This window comes from Rhododendron vialii, chromosome 4a, assembly GCF_030253575.1.
Source record: "Rhododendron vialii isolate Sample 1 chromosome 4a, ASM3025357v1".
Taxonomy (NCBI): domain Eukaryota; kingdom Viridiplantae; phylum Streptophyta; class Magnoliopsida; order Ericales; family Ericaceae; genus Rhododendron; species Rhododendron vialii.
This window is the reverse complement of record NC_080560.1, coordinates 42,862,163-42,879,784: the sequence shown is the minus strand read 5'-3', so window position 1 is coordinate 42,879,784 and position 17,622 is coordinate 42,862,163. Positions and strand designations below refer to the sequence as shown.

The following is a 17,622-nucleotide window of genomic DNA, read 5'->3' as shown; positions in this document are numbered from 1 at the left end:
TCTAGTGGCCTTCCTCAGCGATTGGTGGTCCAAAATGCAATTAGATTTGAAATGGTAGAGTACAGAGAGAGAGAGAGAGAGGGGCATAATTGTACGGCTACATGAAAAAATCGTGGAATTAAATAATATACTTGTGGCATTATCGCCACCCTTTTAAGTACTTCAAATATTTTTTGAAGACGATAGCTTAGTTCAAAATAAAACGTCGTTAAAATCGAAACCGAACAGTAATTTATTGGATTGGATTGATTTGGTTCTATGCTTATTGCGTGTTGATTTGATTCTACAAATTTGTAATCCGTAGGTATTGATTTGGTTTTTGGTTTACTATAAAACCGAATCAATCCGAACCATACTCAACTCTAGGTGTGTGATTGAGTGTGTGATTTTTTTATTTTTTTGTGGTTCTATACATTTTTTTTTTAAAGATAAAATCAGCCCAAATTTTTGTTTTTTTTTGGTTTTGAAAAGAGAGTTGCTACACACACAGCAGTCTGTGCATAGATTGTGCACAGATTTTTTTGTGGGGCCCACCACGGGTCCCACACAAATCATCCGAGCCGTTCATTAAATGTAAAACAGTTTTTCAAAGGTCCCCATAAAAAATAGGCTCAATCCAATACCTATAGGTGCTTCATCCAACCATCTAACTTTTCATTCAGATTTCCTGTTAATGAAAAGTTATGTGGTTGGATCGAGCACTTATAGGTATCGGATTGAGCTTATTTTTTATGAGGTCTCTTGAAAAACTGTTTTACATTTAATGAACGGTTCGGATGATTCGTGTGGGATCCGTGGTGGGCTCCACAATAAAATCTGTGCACAATCTGTGCACAAAGTGTATGTGTGTGTAGACTTTCTGTTTTGAAAATCAGCCAAAATTGATAAGAATAGATTCGGGATTTGATGATGATGCCGTCCCCAGGCGGCAGGTCAACTCCTTTCATATTGGCCACCGCAAAACCCACCGATTGGCCCTCCATTCAACCGAAATCCGCCCAAGAACAAAGACACTGATATTGGTTAATGTTACACAAAAGGGAAGAAGAAGAAGAAGAAGAAGAAGAAATGGATAAGCAGCAGCAGGAGAGTCGTAGCAGTAGTAATAAGAAAGTGGATTTGGGAGTGATAGCGACGTGGGTGAAGAAACACGCTTCGCTTTACGAAGCAGCCACCAGACACCCTTACATCGAGAGCATCCGAAACGGCACCGTTGACCTCTCTTCCTTCAGGCGTTGGCTGGTACGTACTCAATTTTTTACACCCACCCACTTTGTCTTTTCATTTTCTTTTTAATATTTGCTGGAAAGGGTCTTCAAATGGGATTCTCAATCATCTCATCGAGTGGGGTATCAAATCAATGGAAATCGTGAATTTTTTGTTTGTTTAAAGGAGAAAAAAGCTTTCTTGGAGAAATTTGAGATTGTTTTGAAAGTTGATGAGGAGTGGAGCATTCAGTTCATAAAATGTCTTTCATTAATTTTTAGGATATGATGAAAAGGGACTTGAAATGGGCTTCAATCATCTCATCAAGTGGTATCAAATCCAGGGGAAATGCTAATTTTTCGTCTAATTGAAGGAGAAAGAAGCTAGTTATTCACCAAATTCGGTGGGATAAGCCTCCTGGGGAAGATTTTGGGAACATTTGATGAGATAGGTAGGTCTTGGTTGACTGGTGGAAAGACTGGAATTGGATGTTTGTTCCCTTGTTAGAACGGTCATTCAGTTTACTGAAAGTTGACATAATGGACATCATCACTATTAGCCAATTTAGGTGAATGACTATTCTGTTGAAAGGATTCCTTTCCCGAAATCATTGCAGCGAACCAAACTCCATGTGTTGGGGTAATTGGACTAATAGTGAAGGAATGTAATCCCACCAGATGTACAATCATACCGGTTTAATAGTGACCGGATAATGATATCACACCCCATGATATTGAATATTCACACTTTGTGGGATTATATCTCTGAGGCATGTTTAATCCGGGTTGTAAATATTTTAACCAAATACTGGATGCTTCATCACCTTGGAGGCTTGGATATATAGTCCAATCCAATGCTCAGATTCGGTCACACAAACAGGCCCTCTGAGTGTTCCACATCCAATCAAGCATTTAACAAACTTTTACTCAAATGCAATGATAGAAGATAGATTAAGGGTTGGAGATGTTCTGGCAGGTTACATATAATGTGATTGCCTTTCTAATATTCACCTAGTTGGATTAGGTGTTATGGCGCACCAATTTGGAGATGAGACTCGATTTATTGGATTTTGTTTTTCAAAATGCAGGGACAAGATTACATATTTGTTAGAGCATTTGTGCCCTTTGAGGCAAGTGTGTTGGTGAAGGCTTGTAATGAGACGGATGATAGTTCTGATATGGAAGTCATATTGGGTGGTATGGCTGCTTTGAATGATGAGCTTGCTTGGTTCAAGAAAGAAGCATCAAAGTGGGGGGTTACACTATCTGCCATTCCTCTTGCTGCAAATGTTCATTACTGCAGGTATCACCATAACCACAACTCTTTCCTACAAGTGCCTAGAGCTTTAAAATTGCATTTGGATTTATGGTTTTGAAATGAAAGGATTAGGCTTGAACTATGAGATGAGAATAGTGAAATCTAGAAATGAAAGTTTGTGTAGGTATATGTGGGTGATGTGGCAAGGAGTTCCAAATATAGAACCAATTTTAGAACCAAGCCATTTTAGAACTAAATTTGCCTCCCCATTGGAGCTTCAAGTTCTATTTTTTGGTTCCAAATTATAGGTATGGCACCCAAATGGCTCCCATTGGACTTGCTCTTATGGACTTTGAATTTTGAAATGACCATTTCATGTTATTGATGTGAATTTCTTCATGCTATTGATAGCTACAGAACAGTCCAAGGAAATACATCTCTTTTACCTCTAATTTATTTTCCACTTCATTTTCACAGGCTACCTATAATTGAACCTCTTCTATCAATGTGAAACTGAATACCGAACCCCTTTCTTGGAATTGATACCTATCACAAGACCAGAAGAAATCAGATAATGAAAGAAAATATGAATGGCTGGCATAAGGGGGTAGTGTGATCCAGGCAAAGAAGATGTCGTAAATGTCTTGGGTTTAATTACTTTTAAACCAACTGAAATTGAAATACATAAGAGTCATAGGCTTACCAACTAAAATGACTTATTGAAACTTACTAGTGGACCCATGAACATCTATTATCCTCTCTCTTGTTTCCGAGTGGCCATTCCTTCTCTGAAGTAAGAAACTTTTAGAATATGCAACGTGAACATATCTGGTAAATGTTCGTCTCTCTAAAAGCAACTGCAAGTTTGTTTAGTAGATCTAAAATGTGTTTATGCAACACATGGAGGGTTACTTCCAACTAAAATTGGATAGTGTAAAACTGTATTAAGCTTTCCTTTCCTACTCTTTCCTTTACTTTTTGGATTGAAATGAGTCTTGATCAAAGTTGCATATCAAAATATGTACCTTAATTCTTGAAATCTATGGATACGCAAGCTGAATAACTTCAGTGTTGAAGACAACTTAGCAGCTGCAGAACTTTGAGCAGCATTCGAAGTTGAAGTTGAAGTATTTAATTCAACTTGCAATCAGAGCATTATTGTTTATCTTTAATGTCTGGACAATGTCTATCATGACATAAGGGATTATTTAAATGACTTCTAGGCATTCTTCTGTGGTTTTTGTTTTGTGGAAGTTCTTACCGCAGCTTAATCATTGTCCAATCTGTGTGATTTCACAGCTTTTTGAAGAGCCTAATGAGCTCGGAAGTTGAATATACGGTGGCCCTCACCGTGTTTTGGGCCATTGAAGCTGTTTACCAAGATAGTTTCGCATACTGTTTAGAAGAAGACGCCGAAACTCCGGAAGAGCTAAAGGAAACCTGCTACAGATGGGGAAATGATGATTTTGGTGAGTGGTGTTGTACTCTCGAAGAGAGAGCTAATCGTCGTCTACAGATGGCATCTGTGGATGTGAGAAATAAGGCCGAGGCAGTTTTCTTGCGTGTTCTTGAACTTGAAATCGAATTTTGGGACATGAGCCGTGTTGGAATTTAAGGGCTTTCATCGGAAATGTGATATCAATAAAGCTTTTATGCCTTTTTTCTTGTTTACAAAGAGCCACTGGCATATCAATTTCTGTTTTGGGTTGAAGACCATATGTATCTGGGTTTTCTTTCGAGTTGGGCTGAAGCTTCAGTGATGTGTAAATAAAATGGCATGCTTTGTTTGAGCTCTTGCATTTTTAGCACATTTTGAGTAGTAGGTTTTTTTTGCAATATATATTTGGTGCATTTCTGGGTATTGTCAAGGCCTTGAATTTAACATAATGATTATATCACCCTACGTGTTTTATGTTAGTGCTATCCACAGCCCACAGCTGAAGCTCCTCTCCATACCCGCCTAACCCCTTTTGACCTCATTTCGGGCCCACAATCTTGAACAATTGTTATCAAAAAAATCAGCTTGATCAGCTCTCGAGTAGGATTCTTCTCTCTCTCTCTTCCCTGTTGATTTCTTCTTATCTTTCTTTTCTCCATTTTTCAAGTTCATGGAGAACAGTAGAGATAGGGAAAGTACTAGTTTCCTTTTAATTTTGCTGAGCATATGAAAGAAAGTACCTAATTAATCACTAATAAGATACAGAAACAAATGAATTGAGATAAATTCATCAGTCTTAGGCAAGTAATTACAATTTAGAACTATACCCATGACTATTTCAAAAGAGCAGCAGAGCAAACCAAGTAAAACAGAAACTCAACCTAAAAAACCTATTCAGAGAAACAATCTCAGTTCTCGTTCCGCTAAGATTCTTATTGGCTACACAAACATTGGCCAAAAACATCATATGGCTGATACTTCACATGTAAAAAGACACAGAATTTCTGTCCAAAATGATATGATTGAATGTAATCCTTCCACTTCACAATAAAACACCGTTCAGAGATAATTCTATTTTACCACGATGTCATTGTCACATCATTCTGGTAGAGTTTTTTTTATTGTTGCAAGGATATCAAAATCGAAACGTTCCGACAGAAGCCATGAGAGGCACAGATTTGTTCGAAAGAATCCAGGGCTGTGAATTATACTGGGAAAGGTCTTCCGGATTCCCACAAACATAACTGGAAACAATTTCCAAAGACTCCAACCTCTTTGTCAATTCATCCCTAACCTTTAGCAACCTTTGGTTTTCCAACTCTACAGCCATAAATTTCTGTGAAATGGAATTGACTTTCTTGGCGATCTCACTGTTATTGTTCCTGAAAAATGTGATTTGGCTGTTGAGATCCTTGATGTGCTCCTCCCTCCTCTTCCTCGACCTCCTCGCCGATTCACGGTTCGAAAGCATTCTCTTCCTCTTCTTCTCATCCACAAGTAGTGCATCCCCTTCTGATGATGAGCTTGAACTATGTTTCACCATTTTCGCAATCGAAGGCGGATGCTTTCTTTTTTATAACTCGGTATCTGGTTCAATGGACAATAAAAACAGATATTTGAAAACAAGAGTTATGTAGTAGATTTTTATCTCGAGAGATGGAGGTCAATTATGGGAGGGCTAGTTCATGAGAAAACATAAAACCAAAATAGAAAAACAACCGAAAAAGATTGAAGAAGACGAATTCGACGCAGAAGGATTGCCAAACTCATATCATGATCATCACAAGGATTAGCTATGGTTTCTGCTTACAAAAATCAAGAAAACCCACAAAGCCAAAAAACCATTGCCCAGAAAACTGAGGGAGATTTGAACAGAAAGAGGTAAAAGGAAGGTGGAGTGTTGTGGGAGTCTCCAGTATTTATACTCCAACACTTTGTGGGAATATTTTGATTGGTTCTAAGGAATGCTCCTAGCTAGACAGAAGTGATTGGTATGACAATTATGACTTTTGAAAAGAGAGAAACAAAAACGTGGCTAATGTTAATTGACAGCAGGGGGAAGACAGGTTTTGTTTTTCTTTTTCAAGATGTTGGGTTTTTGGATAAGGATTAGATTAAGGCCCCGTTCCGGAATGATAAATAAGTACTTATTTTTTAAGAAGGCAATTTTAAACTTAAAAATTAAGTGCTTACACGAATAATTTTTCGGTCATTATGGATCTTATTTGATAGATCTCATTGAGATCTTTAATACGGTGGAAAAAAAATTAAAAAATTATTTTTCATTTACATTATTTTTGAGTTTGAAAATATGAAATAAGTACTTATTTTTTAAGAAGGTGTTCTGGAACGGGGCTAAGCTTATCAATTTGTTTGTTTTCAAAATTCAATTAGGTCATTTTCAGATTAGACGTCTCTTGTTGTTTATCAAAAGAAGAAAGAAAGCACACGGGATTTGGGGTGACCACAAATGTAAACCGAGGAATGTTCTCGATCACTTCTATTTGTCTTATCCGACTTTTTTGTTTAGATATTTTAGAATGTCCCAGGCCAACTTGTGCGAACTCTGAACTTATTCCAATCTCGGATTCGGACTAATTCTAACCTCGGACTAATTCCTACAGTCTCTTCCACGGCCATTTTACACGCTTACGGAGGGGTGGGGAGGCCTCAAGAGTTGTTAGTAAGAAAAATTGAACCTGAAACCTTAGAATGAAGCAAATACCTAAGTCTCAAGCCAAGACCACTGGGGCAATTAGTCTTGTCCAATTTTTCTACATGAGGTTTGCTTGGTTCTAGTAGAGCCAGCCTTCAAGCTCCACTAATATAGAAGCAGAAAACAACCCCAAGAGCTAGTCGAAGTGGTTGGTGGGTTTTGCTCCTCACATAATTGACCGAAGATTTTATTCTTAGGGTTATTGTGAATTTTGTAGTTCCGGTGTGAATGGTTTAACCTTTGACTGAATTAAGAAGGAAATTCGTTGAGATACACGTATATTGACCGTACACCCCTGACCATAAAAAAAAAAAAAGAGCATAAAACAAAAGTCACCCATTGCACCAGTCATGGAATTCCAACACAATGGCTGCATTCAAAGTTTTCTTAATTTGGATAAGAAAGAAAGAAACTTATTGACTTGAGTGTATTACTAGAAAAAGTTAAAAGGATCAAGAGATGATATATATGAAGTATTCCTCCATCTCATAATTTCACTACTCTTATAATGTCGTGCTACTTCTTTTTTTTTAATAAAAAATAAATCTTTCGTGCAATTTCTTTTAGTAAGTCTTTGCATGAATTTAAAGAAGGGAAAAAAAAATCATTTCTTGTCTCAGAAGGAACGATTAACATAACTTTGACATAAATGATGTACTTGTTATACAAAAGGAACGATTTCAATTATTGAAGTGGGTTCAAAAGAGGCCCAACAAGACTGTCTAGACCCGTTTTGGGACTTAGAAGACTTGCGTCATTATAAGACTCAAGTGAGGTCAAACGTGTCTATCGTGTTGTGCCATGCCATTCAACTTCCGTGCCAACCGTGCTTCGTGCCGTGCCCGTTTACTTCATTGTGCCGTGCCGTGCTATGCTTTAAGTGTGTCTTGTTGGGCCATTTTACTTTATCGTATCGTGTCAGGCAATGCCTTTTTTAAATTGTGTCATGTCGTGCCGTGCCCGATTAATTAATCGTGACGTGTCGTGCCATGCCTTTTTTTGTCATGTCATGTCATGCTGTGCCTTTTTATCGTGTCATGTCGTACCGTGTTTTTTTGAATCGTGCCGTGCCGGCCCATTTACTTAATTGTGTGTCATGCCGTGCCATGTTGTGCATGCATCGATTTTCGTATACACATCACCAACCGATTTTTGTTTGGAAAAAAATCTTTCCAACAAAGACACATTCCCGTGCCTCTAATATTTTCTTAAGTTTGTAGACTTGTAGTATTCAATCCTAATTTGAGGCGTGCTAGCAAAAAGAACTATCTTTTTTGCTTAAAACTTTATTGAGACTTGTAAATTTCAATTCAAATGAAAAAAAAAAGGATTTGGAGACTTGGAGATGCTCTAATGTTCTTAAGTTACTAGTATAATGCCCGTGTTTCACACGTTTTCTCATGCAAATTGGATGTTTTGGTATCGGGAAGTGTTTTGGATTGTCTTAGTAATGATAGTAGAAAAATATTGAGGTGTTATTAAAGCAAAAATAAGTTTTAGTTTTTGAAAATAGTGGAGTAGGCATTTGTTTTTTGGGCACATCTTACGTGTTTCATTTTTAGAACTGCAAAAACTGCAAGTTAATTTTTGGGCTAACTCTTCATTCTTCAAAGAAGAGCAAGGCATGAGCTAAATCAAGTTCTAAACCAAGAGCATAAAATCAAGTTCTGAGCGATCATAATATTGGCACATTCCTATCGTGTAATATTTGTTAACACCAAACAGATTTTCCAAAATCAGACATCAAACGTATTAGGAAGTAGCATTCATACAAAACAGCTTAATTGTCCTGTCCATTTAAATCAGAAAACAAGTACTAACTTTTTTTTCCAAACACACTCTCTCTCTCTCTCTCTCTCTCTCTCTCTCTCTCTCTCTCTCTCTCTCTCTCTCTCTCTCTCTCTCTCTCTCTCTCTCTCTATTTTTGTTCATGACTTGGTGTGTTTTTTTAAATTAATATTTTTTATAATCATTTTATTTTGAAACTTTTTCTCCCCTTATTTTGGTAAGTTTTTTTAACTTGATATAATTCACTAACACGTACAGAAAATATTTCATTTTCATAAAAAAAAAATTGATATATTTTTTAAAAATCTTTATTAGATAAAATGCAATGTATATGTGTGGTAATTGGAATATTATAATTTTGATTCAAATTTTCTTAATCATATAAAATATTTTAAAAGCTTATTTTAGTTATACAAAAAGAAAAGATTAATACATTATTGGATTATCAAAAAATACATAGAAATAAAGTAAAGTATAATCTGAAATCCCTTGATTATTTATTAACATTTTTTTTTGGGTTTTTCCATGCCTCGTGCCATGCCATGCCGTGCTGTGCCGTGCCCAACGAGAACCGTGTTGTGTCGTGCATGTGTTGTGCCGTGCCCAACTAGAACCATGTTGTGTCGTGCCATGTCCGTCTTACTTCCGTGCTCGTGCCCGTGCCCATGACATGCCGTGTCTGGCTAGAACCATGTCGTGACTTGTGCCTCATCCCGCTTCCGTGTCGTGCTCGTCTAAGACCGTGTCGTGCCATGCCAGGCCAACTTTCGTGCCGTGTCCGTGTCATTCCCGCTCACTTCTGTGCCCGTGCTGTGCCGCGTGCCCACTATGACTGTGTCGTGTCGTGTCGTGCCGTGCTAGGATTAAACCGTGCCTGTGGCGTGTTGTGCCTCATTCAAACGTGTCGTGCCCGTGCCGACCCCGTTTGACATCTCTACTCTCATACATTTAACTGATGTTCAAATCTTGCTAACAATACTAACTTTTGCCGAATATATATATATATATATATATCAGTCGGGTTCCGGTGAGGGATCTCGCATTTTTTTAAAATGCGGGACTCCCCTTTCCGATTGAATTTCGATGATCCGAGCCGCTCAAAGTGATCAGAACGTGATTCTAAGAGTCCCAGCGAGAAATCAGCAAAAAAAATGACCGGGAAGGGCTTCATCCGAGCAGTTTTCATTGAACGGTTCAAAAAAACTGCTAGAATGAAGCCCTTCCCGGTCATTTTTTTCGCTGATTTCTCGCGGGGACCCTTAAAATCACATTCTGCACACATTGAACGGTTCGGATTTTCAAAATTTGATCGGGAAATGAAAGTCCCGCATTTTAACAAAGTGAGGAATCCCTCACTTGATAATTTGTGTGTATATATATATATATATATATATATATATATATATATATATATATATATATATATATGGGTCCTTAGGAGCTACTACTTGAGATTCTTAAATCGATGTAAAAGAGCCAAAATAACTTAAGTTTATTTGACACATGACACGGCTTACAAAAATATAAAATTATGTGAGGAAGAGAATATTCTTGGAAAACCCTAGAAGGGTTGGTAAGAAACCTAACTCCAAGTCCCCACACAAAGAAACTACGACCTCCACCATGTGCTTATGGGAGATGATATTTAATTTGGCTTGTTCTTAAAAATAAATTAGCGCACTCTGAAATCTGACACACATAAAATGTGTGGAATATTTTACGTTTGTTAGTCTGCCCAATGCCTAAAAGAACCAATTGTAGGAAAATAGTACGGAAAACAATAATGAAATTCACTAATTTCTGGAAATTACAAATTTAGGGATTTACAACTTGAACATAAAATTACAGTAAATAGAACATGAACTGTAAAGGATCAAGAATTTGCAAACCGAGACCCGTTTTGTTCAACGGTGCCCTTAAGACAAATTCGCCGCCTCACCGGTGCTGGAGGTTGTGTCGGTGTTTGTCTCCCAGGGTTGACTCGGTTACCACTCAGCCGCCGGAGCACCACCGTAGACTGCCCGTCGAACGAACTTGTGTTTGTACTCTCTCTCTCAAAGGAAGAACGATATTGCAGAAGCAACTTTGGATTTTCGGTGTGGTTTTTTGGTGTATTGAAACAAAAGAGCCGAACTCCTTTATATAATCGATGAGGAGCTTTCTCATTGAATACGAGAATTCAATAGGGGGAGCTGCCCATTCAATAAGGCCAATTCAATATTCATATTGAATATAGGGAATTGAATACGGGGAATTCAATTTCTGGAGAAAAACTGCTACAGCTATTAATCAAGCAATTGATTTCATAATCAAATCGTGGGTTTTATTCTGGGCATTCTACCCAATATTAATCAGCTGCGCACAACTGATTCTGTAACTGAACCATCCAAATGCGAATAGTTCGGACCCAATAAAGCACAATCATTAATTCCAAACCAATCTAGACTAGACCATAGACCACAGACCTCGAACCACAGGTCGCGGGCCCACGAATCCTGAGCTCCGGCCCCGGCCCAGATCTAATTTAGGTGTTTGGTGACGGTGCACACGCACGTCATTTGGCTTTTCCAATTCCCATAATGAGACAATTTCTCATTCATCTTTAATGGAATTTATTCACTGTTGTTGGACCCACCTCACGCGGTGTGGGTCCCACCAAATTCTCTTTGGTAAAATTCCATTTTCCAACAATCCCCCACATGAATGAAATTGGCGGAAACCGACTTGGAAGACAAAGCTGACACGAGAGAGAGTACAACGAAAAAATCCCGCATAGGATAGGTAGCTTTTGGCTTTGAACCTTCCCTTGTGAAGACCTATCGGATTTACTGGCTGACCAGTGAACATGATGTCTTGAACTGTTCTGCCATTTGTGTAAACCGAGACAACAGGCCTCACACGGAACTTCTCCAAACACAGTTTAGTTCTCACTGTTGGGTTCATTTTGGCCATGACACCCCTTCCTGGTTCTGCGAGTATTTTCTCGAGAATTTTGCCTTTCTAAATTCTCACAGAAGCGGCCCCACTTCATACTCACATAGGTGACCTTCTTATAAAGGGTATCCTGCTATACCCCGCCTGGCATTCCAGCGCATAAGAGTCTTTAAAAGCAACGCTTAACCTGTTTCCATTTTGCAGGTATCACTGTTTCGCACAATAGGAATGGGTAGGAGAACATGTCTCCACAGTGATCGTTCTCCGTTACTCGCAAGTAGGTTGTCCCATTGAACCTAGATCTTGGGATCTCCAGTCAGCTAGGTTGGGTTTCCTTCACGGTAACACGAGCGTAGTAGGCTTTAGCCTCATTCCTTTCGATGCTTTCTCAACTAGCTCTTTGTTTAACCTTTTGGCTAGCGGATCCGCAATGTTGTCCTTTGACTTCACACAGTCAATAGTAACAACCCCAGTTGAGAGCAGTTGTCTAATGGTATTGTGTCTATGACGACTTACCATTATACATGTTACATTGTGCCTTTCCAATTGCTAATTTACTATCGCAATTTGTTGCAAATTACTGGCACAAGTTTCGACCATCTTGGAATATCTTCTAAAACTGGCGTAGCCATTCTGCTTCTTCAGTTGCCTTATCTAAAGCAATGAATTCAGATTCCATCATAGACCGCTCAACACACGTCTATTTAGAAGATTTCCAAGAAATAGTTGCACCACCAAATGTATAAACATATCCACTCATGGATTTAGAGTCTTTCATATCGGATATCCAGTGAGCATCACAATACCCTTCTAGTACTGCTGAATATCTGGTGTAGTGCAATCCCAAATCACGAGTATACCTCAAGTAGCGTAGTACTCTCACTATTGCCTTCCAGTGGTCATCCCCTGGATTACTCAGGTATCTACTCAGTCTGCTAACTGAATAGGCTATGTCGGGTCTTTTACAACTCATTAGGTACATTAGACTTCCAATTATCCAAGAATACTCCAATTGGGATTCTCCTTCCCCCACATTCTTGGATAAGTGGAGATTCACATCCACAGGAGTCCTTGCTATATTCATATCAGACTTGCTGAACTTCTCAAGAATCTTACCAACATAATGAAACTGAGATAGTGCGTTTGCAAGGCCCATATTTTTCATTTTTAGGTGGAGGTACAATTACCTTTGTGAGATACCCCCACATTCGTAAGTAATTGTATATCACACTCCTCAGTGTGGACAAAATCCAATACTCAGTACTTTTTCAACTCATTGATAATAAGTCTTTGTCACTTGGACCCTTACAAGGCAATCATTTGCCTATCCTGCTCATTTCCTAAATGAGAGGAACTTGTTCCCGCAGGAATCACTGCTGGCGCACCAAACACTTATGGTCAAACCACTTAGAAAAATACCAACACAAGTATTCCCTTATTTAGACATCTTTTCGAAAACACTTGGCCCAACAGTGCCGAGTACAGAAAATGTCTACACCGAGCAGATCAAACACAAGATCGAGGCCGAGCAGTGTCAAAGCTGAAGCCAAGTAGACTACTCCAGAGGCCAAACGATCCAATGATCTGAAGCTAAGTCGTGCACGACTGCCCATGGCGGTAACCAACTAGTTTACCAACTATTCATGATTGAGTCGCGCACGACTCATTAAGGCCAAAGCCAAACAGTTTGACCACAAAGTCAATCCGAGGTCGAGTCACGCATGACTGATCGAGGTCATAGCCAACAGTTTATCACAAAACCGATTTGAGGCCCAATCGCGCACGACTGACCAAAGCCGAAGCCAGACAGGTTTTTATTCCCCCTTTCGAGCATTCGCCAAGCTATCTACTAGACAGATTACTCCAATGTCACACAGCAGGTTGACTCCAACATACCAAGTTCAGAACATCCTTCCTATGGTAACATTTATCAAAAAAAACCTTCACTAGCAAAAGTTAGTCCAGATAAGCCTCAAATCAAACTGTTGCCTAAACAACAAATAGACAAATCCTTTTGCTTCGAGGATTAGTCTCTAACTGAAAAGTCATTATGTAACCAACTATCAAAGTATAGATACTATGGGCAAACTCTTCACTTTTACCGAGCAAAGACATCTGTCCACGTACTCATTTAAATGCCAATCAAGTGGGTCGCACGCAGTTGCGAAGGTTACCGCCAACAGTTCTATCTCACTCTGAAACAAACCGTGCTAACCCATGCCACAACAAAGTGACACCACATCAATAATCTCGTGATAGCATCCTGTGGAAATAATTACCAAAACCTTCCACACAAAGTTAAGTCACATGTGGCTTAAAATAAATTATTAAACAACAAATATCTAAACTGCTCTCCCAGGAAATAGAACCTGTTGTTTTCCATAATTCAATTTACATAACTGGAACACGAGAAAATCCACGTTAACCCAGTAGATGATACTTTAAAGGAGAAAACCGGATTCCCTTTCAATTCCAAATTAATCACCATACAAGGCAATAGCATTGAATGACTCACTGCCTTTAGTTTCCAAAACCGTATCTTAGGATATGAAACCCTCCACTGGGATTTGAATATATTATGCGATAATTTCCCAATTAAACCATAAACTGTTTTGCAAACAAATTGCAAGAGCAAATAATGGGTACGTATTTGAATCAACAAAGTAAATGACAAAATTATGACCCACAATTATTCAAGTACGAAAATGTTGAAACCGTAATACCCTTTACTGATCCAAGAAACACAGTAGTGGACAAAACTTTCCCTTTGATTTCAAGAGTTATAAACAATAACTTTGAAAAGTCCAAAGTTTTATATCCATGCAATAAAGGGCTAAACCCTATAACATGGTATATGCAAATAAAACCTTGCAAAACAACGTAAGCAAAAAGTTTACTCACAACCATGAACACCCATGAGCCGTGAAATAACCGAGCTTTGAAAGCTATGGCCCATCAATTCGTATAACCAATCCGGATGCTATCCTGTGAAATCAATCACCAAAACTTCCACCCACAAAGGTCAAATCCGAATATGATATAACATAGATTGTTCTCTAAACAATTTGGTTAACATGACAAATCAGGAGCCACATAGTCTAATATACAGTACGGTTCAAAACTCTAATATGAACCAACAACTGTTATAAGACATTAAAAAGCTACAATCAGAACATTTGAAACCAATTAACCCAGTCAACTGGTCAAACCAAAACTTATCCCCAAGATATCAAGTACTGCTTTCAATGAGTAACGGGTTTCTTCTTCTTTTTTTTTTTCTTTCCTTTTGCTGCGAATAATGGGTTTTGCCCTTACAAGATTCCACAAACTTGAAGCACCCAATTATAACAGCCAATCAAGTTATCAATAGAGCAACCGTTTGTGGAGAATTTTCAAGACAATTAGCAATAACAAAAAATTTACAACTTTCCCAAGTACTGACTCCGTGAGCAAAATTGAATAATGCACGTTTTCCAAGAACCAAAACAACTATGGAAAACCAATTTTTGCTATGCCAAGCACAGAGATTTAACAAATCCAGAAAACTCATAAAATGCCCAGACCGTATAAAACCTCTTTTGTTCTTGAATGCAAATGGAAAAAATCAAATTTCCATCATTCCCAGAAGATAATCATAACCTGTTTCATAGAACGAAAACCCTTTGATCTTCAATAACACTTAACAAAACAAGTCAGAGGAGTGTCTATGCAAATCCAAATGCTATCATATAGGAAAAAATTATCTAAGCACTGACTTTGTAATGGAAACACCCACAGACTAGTAAGAGTCAAAAAATTTAGAAATCTCAGTTTGAGACCAACTTCCCAATTATGTTAATTCCTTTTTCCAAAAAACTGCTCGTAATGGGAAATCCAGAAACCGTTGCCAAAATAGCCGAAACTGATTTTCCAAAAAAAAAAAAGAGTTTGTCTTAAGATTGTAGGAAAATAGTACGGAAAACAATAATGAAATTCACTAATTTCTGGAAATTACAAATTTAGGGATTTACAACTTGAACATAAAATTACAGTAAATAGAACATGAACTGTAAAGGATCAAGAATTTGCAAACCGAGACCCGTTTTGTTCAACGGTGCCCTTAAGACAAATTCGCCGCCTCACCGGTGCTGGAGGTTGTGTCGGTGTTTGTCTCCCAGGGTTGACTCGGTTACCACTCAGCCGCCGGAGCACCACCGTAGACTGCCCGTCGAACGAACTTGTGTTTGTACTCTCTCTCTCAAAGGAAGAACGATATTGCAGAAGCAACTTTGGATTTTCGGTGTGGTTTTTTGGTGTATTGAAACAAAAGAGCCGAACTCCTTTATATAATCGATGAGGAGCTTTCTCATTGAATACGAGAATTCAATAGGGGGAGCTGCCCATTCAATAAGGCCAATTCAATATTCATATTGAATATAGGGAATTGAATACGGGGAATTCAATTTCTGGAGAAAAACTGCTACAGCTATTAATCCAGCAATTGATTTCATAATCAAATCGTGGGTTTTATTCTGGGCATTCTACCCAATATTAATCAGCTGCGCACAACTGATTCTGTAACTGAACCATCCAAATGCGAATAGTTCGGACCCAATAAAGCACAATCATTAATTCCAAACCAATCTAGACTAGACCATAGACCACAGACCTCGAACCACAGGTCGCGGGCCCGCGAATCCTGAGCTCCGGCCCCGGCCCAGATCTAATTTAGGTGTTTGGTGACGGTGCACACGCACGTCATTTGGCTTTTCCAATTCCCATAATGAGACAATTTCTCATTCATCTTTAATGGAATTTATTCACTGTTGTTGGACCCACCTCACGCGGTGTGGGTCCCACCAAATTCTCTTTGGTAAAATTCCATTTTCCAACACCAATAAAATTATGGATACGTACATAAGAGTTTGTATATATCATAAACATATGAGTTTTGTAGGGTCCACTTTTTACGGAGTTTTGTAAAAAATCTGTTATGGTGTTCCCGGTCATTTTGGGAACACCGTAATTTTTGGCATAATTTAATCATTATGAGCATAACTAAAACCTATTATAATCATAACAAAATCCAAACAAGGCATATCCAAGAAATATCCAAAAAACCAACCAAGGCATAACTAAACCCAACCAAGGCATAACAAACAAGTTATGCTTTGCTATAGTTCTGTTATGCTCATAATGGTTTTGGTTATGTCCATAATGGGTTTTGGTTATGCTCATAATGGTTTTGTTATGCCAAAAGTTACGGTGTCCCCAAAATGACCGGGGACACCGAAGTATAACAGAACCATAACAAAGCATAATTTATTTGTTATGCCTTGGTTGGGTTTGATTATGCCTTGGTTGGTTTTTTGGATATTCCTTAGTTATACCTTGTTTGGGTTCGGTTATGCTTATAATGGGTTTTAGTTATGCTCATAATGGTGAAGTTATGCCAAAAATTACGGTGTCCCCAAAATGACCGGGAACACCATAGCATCATCCGTACATGATATATATATTACATATGTACATATAACAGTACTCAAAAAGAACCGTGCCACTAAACTCTTGCTTATAACAATTTTTTGGCAGGTAGAAGGACCTAAACCATACATGATTACTTTTCGATAAAGATATAAATGTGTTTTCACAGCATTAAATGTCATAATTTTTTTCTCCTAATAATTAGGTGTTCATATCAGCTTACAAAAATACTGTAGGCATATTCCATCGAATAATAAAACAACTAAACGCAAAGTTTATTTTGTTTTCAAGACCATATATGCAACAATATATTTTCATTGACAAATGCGATCCGATCTGACCCGGACCCACACTTGAACCAACAGTTCAAGGTATATGGAATGACAGGCTTATTAATTATATGATCACTATCATATTTTTGGTTAACTAAATCCAATTGAAGATAAGAAAATCATGTAACATTGGTGTTATCTACAAATTTATTGTCAAATTTGTAGCTAGCTTAAAAGGGCCCGCGCACCATGACAAATTGACAATTCACATACATGAACCCTTTTGTCCCCTTTCAAGTGCATGCATGTTTTGACTTAAGTTTCGATTCTTTTACTCAGGATAATATTGATCAAAAACTAGTTTTTGTCTTCCTAAATACCCGGACGCCTTTTATATATGATGAAAAAGGAAGATTCAAAAGTCTGAGATGTGGAGAGATAGTATATGTTAAGAATCTGCGAGTAACAGTAGTATGAGGGTATTGTACACTTTTTGAGACTCTCTTAAAGATTTTCTTTTCTGATTGTTCCGATTTCATTTATTTTTC

General features: G+C 38.1%; 2 protein-coding genes across 2 annotated transcripts; one reads left to right on the top strand and one right to left on the bottom strand.

The window, feature by feature from the left end:
- The first annotated feature begins 863 nt into the window (after positions 1-863).
- On the top strand, positions 864-4,253 carry LOC131324619 (bifunctional TENA-E protein). The gene is made up of 3 exons (XM_058356658.1): positions 864-1,242; positions 2,294-2,508; positions 3,763-4,253. The coding sequence occupies exons 1-3, from the start codon at positions 1,027-1,029 to the stop codon at positions 4,076-4,078; spliced, it is 747 nt and encodes a 248-aa protein (XP_058212641.1). The 5' UTR covers positions 864-1,026; the 3' UTR covers positions 4,079-4,253.
- Positions 4,254-4,661: 408 nt separating this feature from the next.
- LOC131324618 (bZIP transcription factor 2-like) lies at positions 4,662-5,949 on the bottom strand. The gene has a single exon (XM_058356657.1). The coding sequence runs from the start codon at positions 5,442-5,444 to the stop codon at positions 5,037-5,039; it is 408 nt and encodes a 135-aa protein (XP_058212640.1). The 5' UTR covers positions 5,445-5,949; the 3' UTR covers positions 4,662-5,036.
- Between the last annotated feature and the right edge of the window lie 11,673 nt (positions 5,950-17,622).